This window comes from Leopardus geoffroyi, chromosome B1 (assembly GCF_018350155.1).
Source record: "Leopardus geoffroyi isolate Oge1 chromosome B1, O.geoffroyi_Oge1_pat1.0, whole genome shotgun sequence".
In the NCBI taxonomy this organism is placed as follows: Eukaryota; Metazoa; Chordata; class Mammalia; order Carnivora; family Felidae; genus Leopardus; species Leopardus geoffroyi.
The window spans coordinates 79,137,664-79,156,560 of record NC_059327.1 but is presented as its reverse complement, the minus strand read 5'-3'; the positions used below and the strand labels follow the sequence as shown (position 1 = coordinate 79,156,560).

Here is an 18,897-nt window from a genome sequence, read left to right as displayed (position 1 = left end):
GGAACTCCTTTATCCCTACATTTTTCTTATCTATTGTCAATGTCTTAAATTTGTGTGTGTGTGTGCGTGTGTCTTTGATTTTTTTTTTTTCTTGAGCATTTGAAGAGGAATTTCCGGGTTACACTGTTTAAACCTTTTAAAGATTTTTAATATCTTGCCAGATTGCCCTCCAGAAAGACTGTGCAGATTGATACTTGTCTTAGTGTTCTTGAAGTGTTTTTATAGAGTACAGAAATCTGGTCTTCTAAAATTTAAGATAATGTATAAAAGTTGAGGGAACTGTAGCATTCTGTTGACCACAGGATAAAATATACTACCATTTGTGTAATCTGCTTGGTAGAAAATTAAAATTATACGTGTAATTTTCAAGTTGTCATGTATTTTACATCATATCTTTTATTGTTTCATATGCATAAGCCAAAAGTGGATATCATGTTTCTATACTAGATATGTAAGAGGAGAGGTTATGATATTTGTTTAAACTTTTTAACATATTTTGTAACGTCTTCAGTTAATATTCTAGAGATGATTTTCAGAATTTTATGCTTACATTTGGTTGCATTGAATGTTTGTCTCTAAATAAGCTAATATGTGGAAGGAAGTTTTATGTAAAAAATCAGATATTTATAAAGGTACTTTCCAAGATTAAATATGAAATATTATGTGCTTAGATCTGATAGGGATTTGTGGCTGCTTAAGCTTTGGTAGTACCTGATGCAAATAGTGCTTTATAAGGTAATCCATTGGATTTATGTATCTTTTTGATATGTAAAAATGTTTCCTAGGGAAGTTTTACACAGTAAATGATAAATGCATATCATACTTATAACCTTTTATAAAAAATGAACACAAAGAGTGTAGTGACCTGTTTGGTAATTCTGAGCTGTCCTTTTCATACAGGAGTCTTCCAGAGCCTCTTATGACCTATGAGTTACACGGAGATTTCATTGTTCCAGCCAGTAAGTATGATGTAGAGGTGCAGAGACAGTTGGATGGTTGACAGTGTGTTTTAAACTAAAATTTCCATGTGAAAAATCTAACTTCGTGTTCTTGTAATCTGTGTTAAAAATAGAAATCACTTCAGAAGATGTTTGGTTTGTTCTTTTAGAGGGTGAAAAAGAGGGACAAGTAATATATTCATTCATTCATTCATTCACATTTATTTATTACCTACTGTGTGCTAGTCACTGGTAGATACTGGGTACATGGAACCGTGAAAGGATTTCTGCCCTCAGGAGTCAATTCTCTAGCAAGTATTTGGGCACACGCACCTCTCACTGTCCCATAAACCATATAGGAATGGCATGAACAAAGCGTTATGGGAACACACAAGTATTTAACTTGCAGAAGGTTGGGGAAGATTAGCAGATTTGGAGAGATTAGCAGGTTGGAAATGGCTTCATATAGAAAGATATTTAGATGGAAATTACAGGCAGAAGGAGTATTATGAGATAATGCCAGAAGCCCACACAGTATCTGATAGAGAGTGAATTATATGTGATAAAATGTTAAATAAAAAAGGCCTATAGTCTGTAGAATTTTAATTTGTGATTAAATTTTTTGTGAGTCATAATCATTTGAAGCTGTCTTGTTTTCTCTCTATTATTCATACACTTCAGTTTTTGTGTTTGACACGTGGTGTTTAATCATCAAAGTCTTCTGAAATACATTGGTGCTAGGTATTTAATAGTTAAGGAGATGAAGGTTGAGACACGTTAAGTAACTTGCCAGATTATAGGGATCTTTATTTAAAATTCAAAACCCAAGCTCCACTGGCTAAAACCTGCAGTATTGGTTTTCACAGGTGCACTGACAGTAGCTATAATCGTATTTTCATTTCCTCCCCCCCCACCCCCCTTGGATGTATTCCATAGTTTAATCTGTTGAAAAATTCAGAGTAATCCCTTTGGGTCCTATGTTACTGCTGCCCGAACATTGCTTTAAATGTTATCTTCTTGTGAGGTCTTTGGTCCAGCCAGTGTAAAGGTTCCTAGTGTGTTACAGAAGGAAGCAATGTGTAGGCCCAGCTAGACTGTACATATAAAATAGGCCTTCGGAAAAGGCAAAAATGTGGTTCTACTCACTTTTGTTTTCACGTGGAAGAAGATTTTTTTTTTTTTTTTTAAGAGAATTTGTATGATCAAGGAAGTGGGGGAAAATTTTCTTGGCAAAAACTCAAGCAAAGACTTAGTTGTTTTGATTTCTTCCCTGTGGCATTTTTGGCAAACTGGGGAAAGAAATTAAACTCTAGTTGGAGGACAGTTGTTTCATGTTGTTCGCCTTAGAGACTGGAAAAAGCAGAAGAGTGCCAGTTTTAATCTAGACTCCTTTGAGAATTGGAGAAAGATAAAGTGATTATGGAAAAAGGTTTTAAATTACCACAAGTTAGTGTCGTTATGATTATCACGCCTTATAATTGAAGCCAGTGTATTTGAATTCTAATGTCAATGTTGTTTGCCAGATGAAGTCTTCCTAAGAGGCGAGGACTTAGGAGTGGTAAGGAAGTCTATGGTGGTAGGAAATGAGTTTAAGGAGTTTGTCGAGACTGTGCTTGAACAATGTGGTAGAAGAGATTGCATAAATATAAACTGTATCGTCCCCTACTAGACCTGTACCTTGTGTTTTGCCTCCTGACTTTCTGGGGATGCTGTAAGAGAGTCTTGACAATGATTTGAGTAACAGGCCTGTTTCAAAGAAATACTGTAGCTGCTGTAATTATTGGCATGTATTTTCACCCAAGTGGAATTGCAGGTGGAACGGGACCTGTAGTTACCTTATTTAATGAGAAAAAGTACATGTGTTCAATGGGTGTATCCAACATTCCCAGTGTAGACTTTAATTTGTTATTTGAATCTCTGTGAGTGCCCCTCTCTCTACTCACAGTGCCTCATTTAGGAAGGAGTGTGCGAGCAAATTCTCTAATCTTCCTCACATCTACTTTCAAGTATTGCATGAAACTGTTACAGAAGTCAGGTGGCCAAAATTAGTCTCCTCTTCTGAATATTGTTGGAAAATGGGGATTGCGGTCAAGTTATCATTTTCTATTGACAACGGCAGAGATTACCTTGATGTGTGAAAGTGTCTGTTAGCAGAGCTGACTGCTAAAATTACCAAGCATTGCCAGTCTTTGTTACCGCCTCTCACACCAGCACAGAAACTAATTTTTGATTCCTTCCAGTCATGTGCGGTGGTTTCCATCTGTTCTGTGCTATTGAGATGGTCTCTTCTGCCCTCCCTGCTGAGAATTCTGAAGGTTGCTCCTCAGTCCCTTTATTTTCTCCCTCTCGGTTTTTTTTTTTTTTTTTTTTTTTTTTTTTCTGTAGACTTCTGTTCAGAACCCATGGGTTAATTTCTGGAGTGCATGATACAAATAGGAATTTCATTCGATTTTTGTCACCACAAAAGACAAACAGTTTTTGTTCTTCATTCTTAAAACAATACTGACTGTTCAGTGTTGGATGCCTTAGGAAATTAATTTTTCTTGTTCTTTTTTCTTTTTTTCTTTTTTACAGAAAATTGAGAGTTAACTAAACCCTCTCAGCTGAGAGAATTAACTGAAATTGCTGAAAGGAACTAGTTTATCGGTCTAGGGAAACCACTCCTTTGTTTCGCTTTTGCTTGTGCACGCAATACTTCACTTCTGACACTTCTGGTCACCAACTGTGTGGGATATTTTCCCCATGCCAACCAGTTCTGTGATATCAGCTGAGCATCCTACAATCCAGTTCAGATTCTGTCTACTTGGAGGTAGTGTCAGATCCCCCAGGGTCAGGGCTCAATCCCACAAGACTGCCCCACTTCAGACACCAGTCACAACTCCTGGGTTTTCCACGGGACCTCTGACTGACTAGAAATCAGAGTTTCACAACCTCCACCTTTGGTATGATAATTTCTTAGAATGGCTCACAGAACTCAGGGAAACACAAACTTATATTTTCTAGCTTATTATATAATGAAAGAGATGCTAGAGGATATGATGAAAAGCCAGGTGAAGAGATACATAGGATGAGATCCAGAAGTGTCCTGAGTGCAGAAACTTCTGTCCCTGAGAAGTTGGGGTGCTCCACCCTCTGGGCATGTACATGTGTTCACCCATTCTGAAGCTCTCCAGACTCTACTGTTTTTATGGAGGCATCATCATGTAGGTATGATGGATTGTGAACTCCACTTCCAGCCTCTTGTCCCTCTCTGGAGAATGGGAGGTGGGGCTGAACATTCTGAGCTTCATGTTATAGCTTGGTCTTTCTGATTACCAGCCCCCATCTAGGAGCCCACCAAAAGTCATCTCATTAGAACAAAAGATGATCATAGCACCCAGGAAATTCCAAGGGACATAGGAGCTCAGTGTCAAATATTCCTATCACTTAAGAAATTACGGGGGTTGTAGGAATTTTGTGGCAGGAACTAGCATCAAAGACTAAATATTAGAAGATTCTCTGAGCACTCGTATTTACAAGGCTTTCAGAAGCTCTATGTCAAGAATCAGAAACAGAGACTAATATATATACTTCTTATTACTTCACAACATCTATCTTGTGAGAAAATGTAATAAGCTTTTAGTATAGAAATTCGTAAGATGAAAACACAGTTTACTTGGTCTGTGCAGGAATGCAAAAGATGTGCCCACCTGGGGAAGGCTGGGGTGTCTACCGGAAGGTGTTAACTCTATGACATTTCTTACCTCTGAGAAGGTTGCAGTCCATGGTCTATGTGTTAGCCTTCCAGGCTCAGAGTCCTTGCTATATCATATTGATAAAAATTGGACCCATTCTGGATTGGACTCCTGTTAAGCTTAGTTTGAGAATGACAGCTGTAGCTTGGATGCCTAATATGGCATCACACAAAAATATTTACCCCCGAACAAGAACACTTGTCTTGCTGTGTTCTATATGTTTTCTTTCTGTAGTCAGATTACTTGGGAAGCACAATCATAATCACAAAGTTCTTAAGTCATTTATGATGAAAAATATAACTATTACGGGATCCAGGACACTGGTATTTGCCTAACTGGAATGTTCTATTCTTGTTGATAAACTTGCATAGGAAACAGGAAAATCATGTGGTCTTGGTTGGGAAAGACTTGAAACCTGGACATTAAAGGAACTGAATGCCTAATGATATTCAGCTATTTTAGCCTGATACATTCATTTCTCAGTGGATAGGGTCTCCCACAGAAGAACTGGAATACTTGATGTCTGTTGAGTGAGGCACCTGGGGAAGTGTTTGCATATTTACTGCTAATGTTTTCCTAAAATTACAGTACTGTTGACTTATGACATTTAAATATTGAAATAATTTAACATTTATCTGCCTGGGTAGCTTTGATAAGCTCCAGTAAGCTGTGATCCTGTCTTTTTCAGTCTCTTTTGTTGGCACAGCATCCTAAGCACATAGACCTTAAGTGTTGTGGATGCTGATTTCTAGCTCCACAATTGTAAAAAATGCTTTTGCTATTACAGTAAACTAATTTCCTGGCATATGTTAGGAATTTGGTATTATGATTAATTCAGTATTCTAGATTTTTAAAATGGTATGCTTTTCATTATATAGTTTATATAAGTTAAAACATAATGAAATGCATAGAGCATAAACAACTGAAGATAATTTATCTAATTATATAATTTATCATTTAGAAAGCTTTTCTTGAGTACCTTAGTTATTATTAGGTTGTAGCCACTTAGAAATGAAATGCCTATTTAGTAGAGATTTCTGATTAATGTCAAAATGAAGCAATGTTTTGAGAAAAAAGTAATTTTACTTTAAAAGCCTTACTTCCAAATATTCTTCTTTTTGAAAGAGGAAAAAAAGCATACTTGAAAAAAGTGTGTGTGATTTCAAATGAAATGGATGTGGGAGGGGCACTCAAAGAAGGAAGTGGAAGGCTCTAACTCTAATTTCAAAACCAATTCTACTATTTTTAGAAATGAAGAACCTTTTCCTGAGAGGGTGGGAAATGATTTCTGTAGCTTGTGTTTCTGAATAACACATATTCAGCCCAAATATTAAAATTAGATTTTCTTTGGGAAAAAAAGATTATTAATGACGCGATAGACAACATGAGTTAGAAGTAGCTTTTTTAGTGCAAAGTTTTAGAAAATTTTCAGTTTCGAATGTATAAAATTTTTACTGCTGGCGGTTATCCTTTTATTCCTTTGGAATATTTTTACTATTTTTCAGAGTCCCAACTTTAATTTTTTCCCCCTACATTCATTCATTCATTCATTCATTCATTCATTCATTCATTTATAGCTTATTTATTTTGAGAGAGAGGCAGGGAAAGAGGGAGAGAGAGAATCCCAAGTAGGCTCTGTGCTGTCAGCGCAGAACCCAGTGTGGGGCTTGAACCCATGAACCATGAGATCATGACCTGACTGGCAATCAAGAGTCTGATGCTTAACCAACTGAGCTACCCAGGTGCCCCAGGAAAATGTTATTTTTTAAAAATTCATTTCATCTTTCTCCAGCTTTGATTTGATAAGGCATTACCTTGGTTTTAAGTCTAGATAAGAAACTTGATTGTAATTAATCACCTAATTTGTGGGGTTTTTTTTTGAAGTATAGTTAGCACACAATGTGATGTGAGTTTCAATTATATAACATAGTAATTCAGCAAGTCTCTTCATTATGCTATATTCATTACAAATGGAGCTACCATCTGTCATCATGCAATGTTATTACAATACCATTGACTGTTTCTCCTATGCTGTGCCTTTCATCCCTGTGACCTATTCATTCCATAACCGGAAGCCTGTACTTCCCACTTCCCTTCACCCGTTTTGTGCATCTCCCATCCCACCTCCTCACCCTCTGGAAACCACCTGTGTGTTCTCTTTGTTTATGAGTCTGTTTCTGCATCTTGTGTTTGTTCGTTTGTTTTTGTTTTTTAGATTATACACTTAAGTGAAATCATATGGTATTTGTTTTACTCTGATTTGTTCACCCCTCTAGGTCCTTCCATGTTGTTGCACATGACATGAGCTCATCCTTTTTCAAGACTGAGTGATACTCCTTACCCAAGTCTTTAGATAGTTATACTTTTGTTTTCAGTGAAACTTAGTCTGTATCTAAGAGTTTTTATTATGTAATATGATTTGATTATTTTCTACTTTATCAGGCGCCTTTTCATTTCTTAGCCTTTTGCTTCCTTTGTCTTTTAATATAAGTGAACTTTTTGTTGAAACATAATAGAAATATACATGAATAAGAAATATATAGCTTAATGTTTTTTTTTTTTTTATACCAATTAATGGTAGCCATGCTATCAGCCCTGGATTAAGAAGTAAGACATTTCATAGTTCCAGAAGCTCTTCCTAATACTCACACAGTCACTATGGCATGTAAGCACTCCCCTGACTTTTTTTTTTACTAAAAAAATTTTTTTAATGTTTTTTTTATTTTTGAGACAGAGAAAGAGCATGAATGGGAGAGGGTCAGAGAGAGGGAGACACAGAATCTGAAGCAGACTCCAGGCTCCGAGCTGTCAGCACAGAGCCCAATGCAGGGCTCGGGCTCACGGACTGTGAGATCATGACCTGAGCCGAAGTCGGATGCTTAACCGACTGAGCCACCCAGGCAGCCCAGCCCCTGACTTTTGATACCATAGTTCCATAGGTTAGGATTGCTGCATTTGACTGTGTATAAATGGGAATCTCTTCTTTTGCATTCAGCTTCTCTTGCTCATCTTGTGACATTTTATCCATGTGGGGTGAATCAACAGTTCATTCACTCTCCTTGTGGTACCGGTTTCCATTGTATGAACATAACCACAATGCATTTATCTGTTCTACAGTTGATGGAGACTTGAATGGTTTCACTTTGGGGGTTAACAAGAGTGTTACTGCTATGAGCATTCTAATGTGTGTCTTCCAGTGAAAATTTATGTGCATTTCTCCTGGTTTTGCGTAGAATTTTTGGGATGTGGGTTGGAATGTGTGTGTTCAGCTTCAGGGGCATAGCCAAAGAGTTCTCCAAAGTGATTGTGCCATTTCATTGTTCCCATGTAGTTAGAGTATGACAGGTCCAGTTACTTCATATCCTTGACAGAGCTTAGTATTTTATTCATTTAGAGCCATTCTGGTGGTGAGAAGTAGTAGCTCATTGTGGTTTTATTTTTATTTCCCTGATAAATAATGAGGTTTAGCACTTTTTTATATTTTTATTGGTTTATTGGCTAATGTCTTTCGTGAAATTCCTCCTCCAGTCTTTTGCGTATTTTTCTTTGGGCTGTCTCTTTCTTTTCTGATTGATTGATAGTTCTCCATAGTCTGATTGCAAATTCTTTCTCAACTATATGTATTTCAAATTATTAGTGATTTTTTTTTACTAAGTTCTTTTATCTACATTTTCTGACATTTTAACAGAGCCAATATCTAGTTTTTACAAGAAGTGAAGAGTAAAACCATTATCATTTTGAAGAAGCAAATTCCCTAAATCAGGCAAAGACAAAAACCATATTATCTCACTTATATGAGGAATCTTAGAAAAGACGAAAACAAGCAAATTAATAGATACAGAGAACAGATTGGTGGTTGCTGGGGGCTGGGGAGTGGGCAAAATGGGTTAAAGGAGTTGAAAGGAAACAAACATGAGTTATAAAAGGAACAAACTTCAGTTATAAAATAAATCATGGGGATGAATGTACAGCATGGTGACTACAGTTAATAATACTATACTGCATATTTGAAAGTTGCTAAGAGAGTAAATCTTGAAAGTTCTTATCATAAAAAGATTTATAACTGTGTGGTAATGGATATTAACTAGATATATTGTGATGATATCTAGGATTATATACAAATATCAAATCATGTTGTATAACTGAAGCTAACATAATGTTACGTGTCAGTTATATCTCGATAAAAAACAAATTCCTATTTCTTGATCTGCTTTACCTTTCTTCTCCTTTCCCTTCCATTTCTTGGTTTTCTGAACGAGTGGTCTGAAATTCTGCTTTCTCTGTCCCCTCCAGCCACCCATGTTTTAGCCTTCTTGTGTTACTAAAGAGGGGATCCCGACTGGCAAACTTAGAGGTGGGTGTCTGGGCTCTCCTCCTGGTCTTTCTGTTCCCTAGTCCCTTGTTAACTATTGATACCACTGGCTACCCAGGCCTTGCACGTTTCTTCTCACTTCAGTTTCTAATGACAGTGAACCTCCTGGTCCTTCCTCTTCTTCTTCCTCCTGTGCTTTGCTTAGCCCCCAGTTGGCATCTCCTGTGCACCCCTCTGGAGATGTTTTCCCAGCAGGGCCCTCTTAGCTTTCTGGAGTGGTTGGGCAGCCTTGGCCGAGTGCTGGAGGCCACTCCCTCTGAAGAACACTGCTACCTTTATCTCTAACACCTCCTACCGTTCCCAGCTCCCAGTTAGATACCAGGCCCTTGAACATCCCTTCCTCCTTCACTCCCAACCATCATCTTTCCCCTCAAACCGGCGACGTCTCCTCTGCTCCTGTCTGTCAGTGGGACTGACCATACTATCACATGACCCAGGCGTGAAACAGTGGTCATCTTTGCCTTCTTCCTTTGATCTGCAGCCAGTCTGAGGCTAGATGCTGTCATTCTGCCCCTTCTGTAGTAGCCCTCACGCAGTAAGAGTAATACAAACAATAGAGATGATGGCGCCTGTTTGTTCCTGTGCAGTTTTGTGCTTTGCAGGTGTTACGTCACTGAATCCTATAATGGCTTTTTGAGATAGTATTGTTAACTTCATTTTGCAGAGGAACTGAGGCCCAGAGAGGTTAGGTACCTTGCTCATGTCCACTTTTTGTCATGTGGAAGAAGTAGTTCTAAATCCTGCTTGCAGGCTGTGCTTCAAGGCTCTACTTCCTTCCTTGTAATTCTACTTCCTGTCCCCCTTCCTGCCTCATCACTTCTTGCTCAGACAGCATTTCCCTCCTAATTTGCTTTTTTTTTTTTTTTTACCCCATTCTAATCCATCTTCCAAAAAATGTCAGGTATATCTTCCCCAAATTTAACTCTGTTCGTCTCTTTTCCCAGCCTTACTCACAGTGACTACTTTAGAACCAACAGGAAGATGGATTCTTCAATTTTGCTTTTATAAACCAAAGTTTGGTGTTGGACTTCTCATAAGGTTGAAGTGCTCTCTGTCAATAGGCTGTGTATTTTCTCATACTGTTTGCAGAATCTGGAATATGCCCCTTATGCCCCTTATGCCTCAGTTCTGCTTTTCCTCAAATTCTTCAACGCTCAAGACCCAACTCAAATGTTCTCCCTTACCTGAAACCCTTCCTCTGCTGCTGCAATCAACTCTCCGTGAACCTCCAAGCAGTCTGTCACTGTCCTTTCTGCTGCAGTAACTGATCACTGAATTTTTATCAGTCACTTCTTTGACATCCCTGAAAACACCAGTGGAATTCTCTATAATAAGCATTTTATTGATTTGTTTGATAATTTTTGGTTAAGAACACAATAAAGGGAATTTGGGCACATTGCTGATAAAAGCTGTGGATAATCCATTCCAAAGTCTAAGGGATAAAGTGAATGTGTGAGTTCTCTAGGGCTGCTGAATGGCTTACAGCAGTCAGTCAATCAATCAGAAAGTAAGTAAGTAAGATTCACTCATTCACAATTCTAGAGAATAGAAGTCCAAAATCAAGGTGTACATTGACAGGGCCAGCCTCTAAAGGGTCCAGGGAAGGCTGTTTCCTTGCCTCTTCCAGTATATGGTGGTTTGCAGCAACCCTTGGCATTTCTTGGTTTGTGGACACATCACTCCAATCTCTGCCTCCATTGTCACATGATATTCTCCCCTGTGGCCATCATATGGCCATCTTCCCTTTGTGTCTTTGTTTTCTTACAAGGGCACCAGACAGATTAAACCACCACCCTACTCCGATATGATCTGTCTGATCTGACCTGATGTCATCTGCAATGACCTTACTCCCAAATAAGGTCATTATGTTAAGCATGTCTCTTTATTCTGATGTTTTGACATCTGGGGCTTTACTGACCCTGGGGAGCCTTCTCTCCTGGGGCTAACCAATTCCTTGAGATAGGAAACTGAGCATGTTTTCCATACGCCAACCAAACCAGAGCCCCTTTTCTCTTCCAGACTCTGTCTTTTGGGCTCTTACACTCCAAGTCAGTATTCTCCTGCCCTAATCAGGGCCAGGTACCAGACATCTGAACACAGCCCCTGTACCTCAGAGCCTGCTGAAAGAGTTCAAACCAACCAGTCATCCTAACTCTGCCTCACCTGTTCCTTCACATGGAAACCACAATAAAGCCCCTTGACCACACTTTCCCCTTCTTCCCTCTGCCCCTCTCCTGACCCTGGCGCAGCCCGATGTGGTGTCCTGTGCCTTCTGTTTCTAGGGATGTGTGAGTATAAACTTCTTCCTTCAAGTCAGTCATTTCTATGTTTGTGTGTCTTACCATACCTGGTGAAAACAAACCCCACGCACATTTTAAAACAGGCATGTTCTGAGCCGCTGGAGGTTAGGGCTTCAGTGTATCTTTTGGAGAGAGAAAATGCAACCGGTAAGTGGGAAGAATCTATCTGCTGATGTTTTACTTGCATTCCATCGTGGGGGGAGTGAGCCAGTGACTGAACTCCTTCAAGTGACGGGCAGACTGCAAGTGTAGCGTGCCAGGATGAGAAGCTGGAGTAGCCCTCTATTCTCAAACATGACCCCAGGGAGAGGCACTAATTGCGTTCGCATGGAAATTACCTCATAGGAGAGGCTCAGAGACTAAGGAGAATAAGGCAAAAGATGGCTTTCCTCTCTCTCTCTTTCTCTCGAGAAGTGGCAAAATACATTTAAATTCTCTGTTTAAAGATGTAGAACAGATGAACCTTTGTAATGGTTGATTTTTAGGACTGTATTTGATTCTGAGTAATCTGTTTTTTTTTTTTTTTCTTTCTTTTTTTTTTTTAAAGAAAGTGGAAGCCCAGAATCTCGTGTCAATGCTATCCATTTCTTGGTACACAAACTGCCAGAGAAAAATAAAGAAATGCTGGATATTTTGGTGAAACACTTAACAAAGTAAGCCTCTTTTTCCTTCTAACTTTTTCTGTTTCACTCTGGGTGCTGTGAAGGGTTCTTGGATTTGTAACAGTTGGAAGTGGGGCTGTCTACACAATACCGGGGGCCACGCCTGGAAAGGCAGGCTGGACATTTGACTCACTGTGTATGTCTTGGACAAGACCATTGAAATATGATGCTTTCGTGAAGTCGTATAATTATTTTCTTAACATCACTGCCAGCAACTTGGGGTTTGATTGGAAGTAAAAGAAGAGAATATTATACACTTCCCTGTACACAGATTCTGGAAATGTGATTATAAGTCTGTCAGCGAATTTAGCCTGGTTTCACACCTACCTAACTCTAAGTTTGAACATGTCCTTGAAGTTTGTTTAATCCAGTAATAGGTAGTAATTTCATAGGATCCGTTCTATTTTTTATTCCTTCTTTAAAAAGCAAGCAAAATCTAATCACTCAGTGGAAAAATTAGTCCTTTCTTCAAATATAAATGATTCTTAGATCACTATAATTATAGAATTTTAGAGGTAAGTGGAAGCTGAAGAATGCTGTTTTAGAATTTATTTTTTTTATTTTATTATTTATTTTTAGTTTACATAAAAAGAAACTGAAGGCCAGGGAATATTATGACCTGCCAAGTGTCCTACTACTGGTATAGCCATTCGTTCATTCAACATATACTTACTGAATGCCTTTTTTAGGTGCTAGTGGATACATAGATGAACAAAGATGGACAAATTCCCAGCTTTCATGAAGTCCCTTCTTTCTAAGAGGAAAAAAATCATCATCAGATTACAAATAAAAATACAAAATAATTTCAGATAAGTGGTTAAAAAAAATAGAGCGAGAGGTTAGAGAATATATATTGGGTATAGGACTACAAAGAGGGTTATCATAGAAGGTATCTGGAGGATGAGACCTTTGAATTGAGGTCTGAGTTAAGTGTCAGGGCTTCTGAGAACAGTTGTCCAGGTTGCTCAGTGCACAATGTATTGGGCCAAAGGGGTGAATGCGGGTGCTCAAGTTCTGGGTGCTTGTGAAGCCAGTTCTTGCAAGAGTGCCATACAGTCTGGTCATTACTGGAAGCCAAGGGTATACATGTCTGGGGAAGGAGAGGATATTCTAAGTAGAGGGCAACAGTAAATGAAGATCTTTGAGGGGCATAAGCCTAGCATAAACATAGATTTGTTAAGAACGCCATTGTGGTTACAGCAGGGTGTCACAAAGAGAGTAATAGTAGGAAGGTAGGCAGGGGCCTCATCATCTAGGGTCTTGTCAGATCCTGTTATTTCAGACATTGAGACATTGAGGACAATGGAGTCTCTTGACTCCTTGTTTTTTTTTTTTTTTATTGTATTATATTGTATTGTATTATTTTTGAGAGAGAGACAGTGCAAGTGGGGGCAGGGCAGAGAGAGAGGGAGACAGAATCTGAAGCAGGCTCCAGGCTCTGAGCTGTCAGCACAGAGCCCGACGTGGGGCTTGAACTCACTGACCGCAAGATCATGACCGGAGCTGAAGTTGGACTCGCAACCGACTGAGCCACCCAGGCACCCCTTCTTGACTCCTTGTTTTTAAGGAAATACAGAGTTGTAGAATAATGTACATTCCTCAGTTATTGCCTCTCTTTTAACTGGAGACCTATCTTTCCCCCCACGTCTATGTTAGTGTTTCACATCACTCCAAGCAGAACTTAATGACTGTGGCAAATTTGGGAGTGGTGTTTGGACCAACTTTGATGAGGCCCCAGGAAGAAACTGTTGCTGCCATCATGGATTTGAAGTTTCAGAACATCGTTGTGGAAATCTTAATCGAAAACCATGAAAAGGTAAACTCTCTGTTGTTTTCTCCTTAAGGAAATTTCTGTTTTTGGCTTTAGCACCAGATGAAACTGTCCTCTAAGATCCTCCCCCCCCCCCCCCCCCCATTAAATGATGATATTACTCTGATGATGAGCTTGGTTCTGAGAAGTTCCCACTGAGCTTGTGTCTTCTGATGGCTTTCCATAAATCTGAAGTTTACTTGGTCTTCTGTTGCCTCAGTAGTTTAAGGAAGAAGCATTTAACCCAGATGCAAATGAGTATCTGCAATATAATACTGGAATCTTCAGGTTTTTTGCTGCCTTCAGTCCTATCCTTGGATTTCTCAAATTCTATTTCTGTCACACAGGGAAAATATTTTTGCCAATCTGTGTCAGACTCTCCCTAGAAAAACACACATGAAACTCCCCCTGTCTCCCAAATTGTGCTAACAACTTCAGGGGATTCATATGCATCCTTGATTCTGGGAACCCCAGATTAAGAATCTCTGGTTTAAAATGAATAATCTCTTTGGTGACACATCTGCTCACTTGTTTCTCTGTAATGAGGGGACTATGGGGTTTTTGAAAATACGATAGATTCTTTCAAGAACTTTTATGTAATTTTTCTTCATCTTCATTATAGATGAGGACCTTGCTTCTAATTGTCCTCACTTCTTCTAAGATAGGGAATTTGAAAACTGTTAAAATCCTTGGTTACTCATTTGCTTATTAAAAGTTTGTTTTAATTTGTTGGTTCTTTTCAACTGAGATTGTATTCTGTGCCGAGCATGTATTAGGTGCTAGGATGTGAAGACGAACATTACAGCCCCTGATGGAAAGCAGCTCCCAGTATGTGGGGTACAGGCTGTCTGGGGACCTGTATCTTATAGCACTTATCCGTGTCTAACATGTTATGTAATTTGTTTATTGCCATAGTTACCTGTTTCTCTCTGCCAGGTCCTTGAGGGCAGAGATCTTTTTTTACACTTAGAATAATACCTGGTACATGTTGGATGTTCAGTTAATATTTTTTGGATGAATGAATGAGCTCAATAAATTTTGAAGGGGGCAGAGGAGTGGGAAGGAGACAGAGGTGTTAGGCTCTATGAGCAAAGCACAGCGAGAGCCTTGCTGCATTTGCTGTTTGCTAGAGCAGTTCTAGCTTGTGTGAATACTGGTTCCCACTGAAGAGTTAAGGGTGAAACCTAGTCAGAGATTTTCTTTCCCAGTATAGCATAAGCAGCTTGTTTATGGGTGTAAGACGTTTGGGTTTTTGTTTTGCTTTGTTTTGTTTGTTTGTTTGTTTGTTTGTTTGTGGTGCCCTAAGCTATCCAGACAGCCTCAAGGAAAGATGGCTACTAATCATTTTTAGAAAAAGAAATAATTACACCCACAGGCTTTGAAACAATGCTTAGTGGTACAACTATCATTAGGTGAACTCCCAATTAGAGAACTTTCATGCAGTTTATTTGTGAAAATACTGGCTCTGGGTCTTGTTCTCATATAAAAGGATCTCCATTTAATGCTGCAGCTTCCTATTTTCTTCTTTTATTTGAAGCTGAGAAGGTAAGTTCATGATTTTTCTGCTGGGAAGTAGATTGTGCTGCTTCCACCTTGTTAACAGACCTTATAGGAATTTCTAAGTGGCGCTCGTGAGCCAATTATAATGGTTACAGCGGATGAAACTGAACCAACTCTCGGAGAGGAAGCTTCCTAGAGCTAAGTAGAAGGCTTGCAGGTTTCCCCTCTGCCTTTCTGTGGCTACGATAGATAATGCTGCAAATGCACAGCCAGTGTGAATTGAAGCAGTGAGTTTCCTGTCAAGAAGGGGGTAGGCTGTTGAGTTTCAGAGTCTTCACTGTGTGCATGGGGTTAGGTTTGGATGTACAGGGTTGCTTGGGTTGGGGAGCTGTTAGCTTGGATTAGTTCTTATTTCTGAGAACTTAATTTCCCTGTTTCCTCCTCTTTTCACTCTGATTCCATCCTTGTCCACTTTCACTGCCAGCTCTTTGTCCCACTCAGCTGGACTTCCTCTCAAAGTCCAGGCTCAGCTCTGAGGAAGGATATCTCTACTGAAGAGGGTGGCTGTGCAGAAAAACTTCATATGGACGCGTGGACCCACGGGAGCCAGAGGCTTCCTTGGCCACAGACCCATGTTTACCACCCAGATATCTTGTGTTTGACTTGAACATTGTGAGGGAGGGATATGGTTCCTCTTAGTAAATGCTTGAGAACAAAATAAAAGAGAGAGGGAGGGAGGGTAGAAGGGTTAAAAAGAAGAGTCTTCTGGGGGAGGAAAGAATTATAATAGGGGGGTAGAAAGGAGGGGCAATGCGAGAGAATGAAGAGACTTAAGTAGTGTCTATGAAGGAGAACAGACAGAGGGGAAAGTGACAATAGAAGGAAGGCATTTTCTTTTCCTCACTTATGTTTCCATCCTAGGAATGTGAAAAATGCTGCCTCTGACCAGGAAAGTCACCAAAGCAGAAGAGGAAACTTTCAGCATATAATTAAAGCAAGAAAACACTAGATTAATTTTGGAGTTAGAAAAAGGCCTGAGTTAATCTGCCTTGGAGATCACATTTTATCCTAGCCTCTTTGCTGTTTTCATAAAACCCGTATGTACTCTGTAGGAAACTTAAATCGACATGTTTTGGCTTCCTTCCCACACAGTACATTAAGATGTTGTTTTAAAAGAAGCATTCATGGGCCAAAAATATCATCAAGGTCTTTCTTCCCGTGCAAACCAGAAAATTGCATTTCCCAGGTGGAAAAGGGTACTGTGAAATTCCCACCGATTTTCAAGTTGTGATTTTGCCTTAGAATTTATGGGGTTTGCCTAAGTTTCATTCTTGACAAAGTATACTTGTTATGGATTAATGGGCATGTTCGTGGTGGGTGCCTTCTCAGAGTTGGATGTGAGATGTGGGGGAAGTGAGGGCAGTGAGTCCGGCAGGGAAAAGGAAAGGTCTGTCCAACAGTAATGGCGGGATGAGGTGGAGAATAAGCACTCTCACAGAGATGTGGAGAAAGTTGCTGAGACTTCAGAGGCGGATTTATGTGTAACTGTGAGGAATCTGGAACGTTTCCTGACTAGGTGGTTTGAATAGGTTTTAGAAGAGAGTTTGAACAGGTGGAGTATGTTTTAAGAGGACATTTCAGGTATGGGGAAATCATGTAATCAGAGAAGCACAGAGAGTAGGTGTTGTTATGGTAATGCGGCTCCTGTTGGAACATAGGTGAGTGGTATGAAATGAGATTGGAAAGAGGTTTGGACCAGGTGTAGGGAGGCTGGGAATGCCACCATAGGACTTTTGGATTTCACTTAATGGGTACCAGGGCCTCTCCTGGCTTTCAAGTAAACTGCTTCAGGAAACAGGATTAATCTGCTTAATCTGGCAGCAGGGTTAGCGAGTAGAAAGTAGAGTAATAACAGACCAGGTGAGGGGTCACACGGCGTGTAGTTGAGGACATGGTTGTGACAATGGAAGTTCAAGGGTGGCGGGCATCATCTTGTGAGGCACAGTAGACACAATCCAGGGTCTGGATCTGTGGGCCATCTCAGAGGAATGTGTCCTAAATCATGGTCAGTAAGTCACACCTGAGGACCCAATGCTGGAAGAATATCGATGTCATTAATGAAGAAAAAAAAAATTGGGTTTGGGGCAAGAGTTCAGTTTACGGTGTGCTGAATTTTATTCATCTGGATGTGTAACATACAGTTGGAGATGTGGGGCTCAAACTTGTGAGAGAATTTAGTGGAAGGAAGTATAAAAGGCAAGAGATTGGCATGGCGCCCTTTGTGTTATATGCTTTTGGTCTACTACCCGGGGTACTTACCTCCTGTAACCCTAGTGTTTACATGTGTGTATGTGTGTGTATATACACACTTAAAATGGATATATAAAGTAAAAAATATTGAAAGTATTGCATATATACCTAATAGTATGCCTGTATGTATACACAATTCTTATTACACATACGTCCCTTTATACCATGTAAGAAAACTGAAGGGTGAGAGATTAGCTTGCTTGTGGGCACACAGCTGGTGAGTGGCAATGCTTGGGTTGAGTTAAGGATGGTTTGACCCCAAACCTTTGCTTCTCATCACTAGGAGAAGATTAAGAACAATATCTTTGAGCAAAACACCAAGATTTTTCTATTAGTGATAAAACAGGAACCAGAAGAAACCCAAGCAAGTTCAGTGTTAGGGTTGTCAAGGGGCACTGTCAGTGATGCCGGATGTTGTCCCTGTGGGAGAGTATGACTGTTTACTCCAAGAGTAAAATGTCTGTTGGGAGCAAGAGCCGAAGTTGACTTGTAAGGGTTTAAATGAGTGTGTGTTCAGGAATGGGTGATAGCAAGTAGAGATCTGCATGTGTTTTTTCCTGTAGGACAAGAACAGACAGGAGGAAAAGTCCGAGCAGACAGGACAGAGATGGGAAAGAGTAGGGGAGGACTGCTGGCACTTGAATTGTATACAGCTTGCTAATCACTTTTAATTCTAACTTCCTGTTAGCTAATTTCTGGGGTGGGGAGCTCTTTAGAGGAGCTTAGTTAGACAGGTGGGTAAAGAACCCTCCTGGGAATTAACAGTTTGTTGAAATAGAGCTCATTCTGCTCTTTTATACATTTTTAGTGTCATAAAAGAAATTTGTGTTGATAATGCGACACCCTCCTTGTCTCTCCCCAAGTCCCTGAGGGCCCTGGAAGATTATGAAGAGCCTTTGAGAATCATCAAAGAAAACATTAATATTGGTGCAGTTTTATTATCTTATTTCATGTTAATACTTAAATTGGCAATTCATGTAAAGTAAGAAATATGTTACTTTCAACCAAATCACTTGACATAATGTATAGAATTTTTTTTAAAGTTTATTTATTTATTTTGAGAGAGGCAGAGACAGCATGAGTTGGGGAGGGGCAGAGAGAGAGGGAGAGAGAATCCTAAGCAGGCTCCACGCTGTCAGCACAGAGCCCGATGTGGGGCTTGAGCCCACGAAGACCCGAGATCATGACCTGAGCTGACACCAAGAGTCAGATACTTAACTGACTGAGCCCCCCAGTGCCCTGATAGTATATAGAACTTTAATCCAGATTAT

At 39.7% G+C, this 18,897-nt stretch overlaps 1 protein-coding gene across 3 annotated transcripts in view; it reads left to right on the top strand.

Moving 5' to 3' along the window:
* The window catches only part of ARHGAP10 (Rho GTPase activating protein 10), a 325,048-nt gene that overhangs the window by 208,449 nt on the left and 97,702 nt on the right, over positions 1–18,897 (top strand). For all 3 annotated transcript variants that reach the window (XM_045466135.1, XM_045466157.1, XM_045466146.1), the window contains 3 exons: positions 901–959; positions 11,892–11,997; positions 13,663–13,822. In XM_045466135.1, coding sequence (XP_045322091.1) covers positions 901–959; positions 11,892–11,997; positions 13,663–13,822 — 325 coding nt within the window. The remainder of the gene's footprint in view (positions 1–900; positions 960–11,891; positions 11,998–13,662; positions 13,823–18,897) is intronic.